At 39.3% G+C, this 5,752-nt stretch overlaps 1 protein-coding gene across 1 annotated transcript; it reads right to left on the reverse strand.

The window, feature by feature from the left end:
* Positions 1–670: 670 nt before the first annotated feature.
* LOC149820620 (uncharacterized) lies at positions 671–3,726 on the reverse strand. Its single transcript, XM_089983728.1, has 2 exons — positions 2,965–3,726; positions 671–1,314 (listed from the first exon to the last, which is right to left on the reverse strand). Exons 1-2 carry the CDS (start codon positions 3,613–3,615, stop codon positions 1,084–1,086), a joined length of 882 nt encoding a protein of 293 aa, XP_089839854.1. The 5' UTR covers positions 3,616–3,726; the 3' UTR covers positions 671–1,083.
* Positions 3,727–5,752: the final 2,026 nt, after the last annotated feature.

A 5,752-nucleotide genomic window follows, 5' to 3' on the forward strand; every position in this document is an offset into this window, starting at 1 on the left:
GCCCAGGCAACCATCGTGTCAGTGGGCCCCATCCACACATACCCCTTAGAACACATAAACAGCTGTCTTGACTCTCGAGTGCCATCAGATTCACCAAATAGACAGGTTGCCCTCCACACACCCAACCTCCTGTTTAAAGTTAAAAAAGAAGCAAAGACCATTTTCAGACCCACCAACTTTTCCATCAACTTCAATCAAGTCATGAAGATCCAAAACCAGAGAGGACCCTTCACCATGAAAAATGGGAGCTACAGCACAGGAAACAAATTTTTGCCTGAAAAACAGTAACCTCCTGTTTAAAGTTAAAAAAAACACACAGCATTTTCAGACCTACCAACTTTTCCATCAACTTCAATCAAGTCATGAAGATCCAAAACCAGAGAGGACCCTTCACCATGAAAAATGGGAGCTACAGCACAGGAAACAAATTTTTGCCTGAAAAACAGTAACCTCCTGTTTAAAGTTAAAAAAAAAACACAGCATTTTCAGACCTACCAACTTTTCCATCAACTTCAATCAAGTCATGAAGATCCAAAACCAGAGAGGACTCTTCACCATGAAAAATGGGAGCTACAGCACAGGAAACAATTTTTTGCCTGAAAAACAGTAACAAAGCCTCTGGCTGTGGATGGGACATCGAAAGAAAATAAAGACATCACCATCAAAGAAATAGCCAAACATTCAAGATACGATAATAATAAAAAGAAAGGTAAGGCAGATAGAGGAAAAATTGCAGATATTAATTACAGACGAAGACTAATGTAGACAAAGGAACTGTAAATGAAGTATCAGAAATGCCCAGTAAGAGACCCCAAATGAGTAAGACAAGGGGAACTGAAAAAAGCCAGGGTGAAAAACACTGAAGAAAAATATTGGTTGTCATCAAGGAACTTGTTGCACCATAAAAAAATCTTGTACAAAACCTAGAAGCACTGTTTTCTCATGACTGAACCGTCGGATTCTAAAGTTCACACCCAGTGTATCTCTGCCATCCTGATCATCTTTGGTTATCTATTGGCTTCTGCAGATACCAGGGCGATTAGAGAATGGGTCTGTGTGGACTACGAAGGCTAGCAAATCAGGTTATCGCTTTGACGGTTTCTCATCCTCCACTTCATCACTTCTAGACCTCTTATTCTGCACCGGAACTTCAACTTTTCCATTGCCAGTACCATCATCACTGTCATCATCATCATCATCTTCTTCATCTAGATCTTCATCCTCACCATTTTCTTCACCTGGCTCGAAATCACTAGCATTTTCTTCTTCCTCAGCACGCCTGACAGGGCGAACGAGGTACTCCATTCCCAACTCCTAAATTCAGAGAATCATTTTAGAATCAGCTAACAATGGCAGAAACATCAGCTGAACAACTAAACAGATATTAAGTAGATCAAACACAGATGAATACCAATACTGTACTACCACTTGTGATAAAAAAGTACGAGTGAAACACTAAATGCTGAGAGGGGAAGTAAAACGGGAACAATAACATGTAAAACACAGAATCAGAAGAAAGTCAAAGAATTAGCCCCATGAAGAAAATGACACTGGAAATTACACCGGGAGGGGAATAATAGCCACTTACATAATCAAACTAATATATCTGACTAACGATTAAAGTTCAACAGATGATTGTAGGTAACAAAGTTCAGATGACACCTAAAAGCATATTGAAAATAACCTTCACAGCACTACAAAATAACGAATCAATTTGTAGTCATGAATACATTTAGACTAAAGCTGCGGATAATCAATGTCATATTTGCCATCAAAGATGAAGAATCAACCAAGCCAAATCAATGCCAGGTTACCACAATAATAGGTTGTACAAACTCCAGGGGATCCGGCCTGTCTACCGGCTACCGCTGCACCACAGGGTGAGCCAATACAGAGAAATGGATTGTTTTTATTATTCTTAACCCCAAGTTTTGCAACAGAGCAATGAAAACCACCAACAAAATTGCATTGCTTTAGATGGTGACAAAAAGACTAAAGTATCAAATCGTACTCCAAATTCAAACCATTATACTAAAATTTGCTGAACAAGGCAATGTCAAACCTTAAATTTGAATAGTAGAAAGACCAAAAAACAAACTACCAAAAGAAGACCAAAGAGTCATTCATTCAACGGGACAGGAGAAATTATGTATCGGCCATCTGACAGTGCACATAGACCGCTAAGAACACGTGAAATTTCCGAACGTTATAAACCAAAGTACTGGGCAGCAACTTGGGGCAATAACATGAGAAAGAAAACATTTCAATTGTTTACCATTTCATATTGTTTCTTTTTTGTTCTTCTCATGAAACAAAAAAAACAACGAATAAAGAAGAGGACATCAAGAAAAAGGCAGTTAGACCGACAAGAACAAATGATACATCTCCGATTTTTCCCCAGACCTTCTTCAATCATCCCCGAAAAAATTCAACATCATGAGATGGAAATAGAGAAAGAATAATGGTAAATATTCCGGAAGCTAAATCAACCACCAATCCATTATTTCTGACCTCCCCCCCCCTCCCCCCAACAAAAAAGAAGAAGCTCTATTTAACCTTTTGCAGAAAAAAAATCAATACGTTACTTCCTGTTCAACAAGCTATCATCATCTATTGAACTAAATTAATCTAAAAAAATAGAACATAACCCAGATATATTTTAATATCCTATCAAATAGAAAGCAAAAGTAACAGCAGATAAATGAAATAACACACAGACGCGATCCCTATCAACCAAAGGCATGAAGAATCATCACATCAAAAAAAGAATTAAAAATTACATATACAAACAGAAGAAGCCTATCGTAAATTACATCAAACAAAATAAAAAGAAAATACCACCATCCAAAAACATAACAAAAAAAACATGGGCGGTGCCAAGCTTCATTCAATCCATCACAAGGAACAAAATACAGAAGAAAAAAAAACATAATTTGAAGAAGAAAAGACCATGCAAAAAAATACCTCTTCTTCCTCGCCTTGCTCATCAACCTCCCCCTCATCATCATCGTTATCATCTTCTTCTTCATCTTCATCGTCATCTTCACCACCAATACCACCACTACCAGAAGCACCGGCATAGCCACCTTCATCATCCTCATCCCCATCATCGCCATCATTGTCGTCCTCCTCCTCATCACCATCTATCTCCTGAATCTGGGGAACAGGTGGTCTAGACACCATGACACCCTCATCCCCATCCTCCTCCTCCGCTTCCTCCTCCCCATCCTCATCCTCATCATCATCATCGCCACCGGTACCATCATCGTCTTCACCATCATCATCGTCTTCGTCTTCATCATCATCCTCTCCATCTATCTCTTGAATCTGGGCAACGGGTGGTCTAGACACCGCCACACGATCATCACCATCATCTTCCTCCGCCTCCCCATCATCATCATCGTCGTCGTCATCCCCATCATCATCATCATCATCATCATCATCATCATCCTCTTCCTCTTCCTCTTCCTCCTCATCATCACCATCATCATCCTTCACTTCAACAACCTCTTCCACATCATCATCATCGTCATCATTCCCATCATCGTAATCCACATCCCCATTCAAAACCTTCCCTTCCTTCTCCTTCTCCCCCTTCCCATCCATGGCTGCCATCTCCCTTTCTCTCTCTAGAAATTAAACAAAAAAAAAAACCCAAATTTCCAAAAAAGGCGATCAAACCCTAATTTTTCTAACACCCAATAATCCAATATGAGAATTTAATCACTCTGCATAACCACGAAAATGGGAAAAAACATTAGAGAGAGAGACAGAGAGAGAAAGGCTCCAGTCGACTACCAGTATCGACCTCCCCTCCCTGCGAACACGAACCCCGCGTCCCACGGTCAGAACTCCAGGCCGTTCGATGGCTCGGATCGATGATGTGGCGGTTGATCGGACGGACAGTACTTCTCCTGCCAGCCTTGTGCCTGTTTTTGTGCTTTAAAATAGCAACCCTTCCCACCTCTCTCTGGCCTACCCTTCGCACGTGTAGGTTGGCACGTGGGGCCTAGGGCTGACGTGCGAGGGAGCTCGGCGAGAAAATTTTGTTGTCAAAAAGTTGACGATATTCGAAAATAACGTTAAAGTGCAGTTAACACTAAAAACCCGGAAATTTTCTTTCTTAGTTAAAGATATCGCAATGTATCAATGTGTTTACGTTCTCATCGGTCAATGATCTCTTATAAACTAGAAAAGTTAGCAACATTTTTAACTAGGGGTGGCAGCTGATTGAGTTTGTTCGGATTCAGGTCACACCAAACCTAGATCTGATCTGATTTTAGATGTTGGTAGCAGGTTCGGATCTGAGTTCAATCAGACGTACTATAAAAGAAATCATACCCAAATCCTATAAGAATTACATGAGAACCAGGCCCAGATCATACCCACAAAAACAACAATTTTTTTATCTTTATTGCATTGAAAAAGTGCAGATCTTACTTAAAACTCAGGTTGGGCTCTGGTTCGATATAAAATTTCATAAATTATACTCCGCTCCATATATTAATCAGACCTTACAAATCTGACCCAGATTCTAATTAGATCTTCTTGTTTATCACCAAACCTTGACCTCCAAGAAATTGACACCCTTATCTAAGGATGAAGGAACGGGGTCTCATCCCACCTCGTCCAATTTGAACCGGGGATGGAGGACATGATAAAATTTTGACCTTTTCTTCCACTGCCCTCCTTCCAACCATCGCAACCCTTATCTTGAACATGTCGCCACTTTTTAAAAAGATATATTATATTTGTTGTTATTATATTAGGTTTTAAGAAATGGAAATTTCAAATTTTTCAAGAGATTTTGCCATAATGATAAACCCTGATGACGATTTTTGTGACATTGCTTCTCTAACATATTTAATACATTTTATTCCCTTTTTCTTACTTTGATAGATTTTACAATTTAGTTGTTTTACGAGATTTTCCCATTAAATAATTCGAGAAAAACATTTCAGAACCTCAAGATAAATTAACGGACGAATATTTGCAATTTTAAAAGTTTATTGAAGAATAGGCCGTTAAAACTTTGGAAGCAAGAGGTTTTAAGTTGAGTAAGAGTAAGACAGAATACAAGAATACATGGAATGTCGGTTTAGTAAGCAACAAAGTAGTGATGGAAGTGTAGTGAAGCTTGGTGAGCAAGAAATAACGGTGGATGATTGTTTCAAATATTTGGGATCTATCATTCAAAAGTATGGAGAAATTGATGGAGATGTAAATCATAGGATAAATGTTGGGTGGATGAAATGGAAAAGTGCAACTGGAGTATTGTGCGATCGTAAAATGCCATTGCGGTTGAAGGGAAAGTTTTATAAGACGACTATTAGGCCCACTTTACTATATGGTACGGAATGTTGGGCTGCCAAGAGACATCATATTAAAAAAATGAGTGTAGCTGAGATGCGTATGCTGAGATGGATGTGTGGAAATACAATAAAAGTTAAGATTCGAAACGAGGAGATACGTAAGAAGGTAGGCGTTGCACCCATTGAAAATAAGATAAGAGAGAATCGTTTACGGTGGTTTGACATATTCGGCGAAAGCCTAATGATGCTCCAGTTAGAAGGATGGAGAAATGGGAAAATATATTAGTTAAAAGAGGTCGGGGTAAGCCTAGGAAGACATGGATGGAGGTGATAGGAAAGGATATGAATGCTTTGAACCTCACTAAGGACACGACATTGGATAGAAATGATTGGAGGAGAAGGATTCATGTGGAAGACCCAGAATGATTTTCTTTTTTGGT

The sequence above is a fragment of the Nuphar pumila genome, chromosome 12, assembly GCF_984573655.1.
Source record: "Nuphar pumila chromosome 12, dmNupPumi1.hap1.1, whole genome shotgun sequence".
Classification (NCBI taxonomy): Eukaryota; Viridiplantae; Streptophyta; class Magnoliopsida; order Nymphaeales; family Nymphaeaceae; genus Nuphar; species Nuphar pumila.

What these genes read in the sequence shown, in the direction of transcription:
- LOC149820620 (XM_089983728.1), bottom strand. Translation starts at nt 3,615, where the DNA reads ATGGCAGCCATGGATGGGAAGGGGGAGAAGGAGAAGGAAGGGAAGGTT. An exon ending in AGCAAGGCGAGGAAGAAGAG is followed by an intron (nt 1,315 to 2,964) that starts GTATTTTTTTGC and finishes CTCTGAATTTAG; the next exon opens with GAGTTGGGAATGGAGTACCT.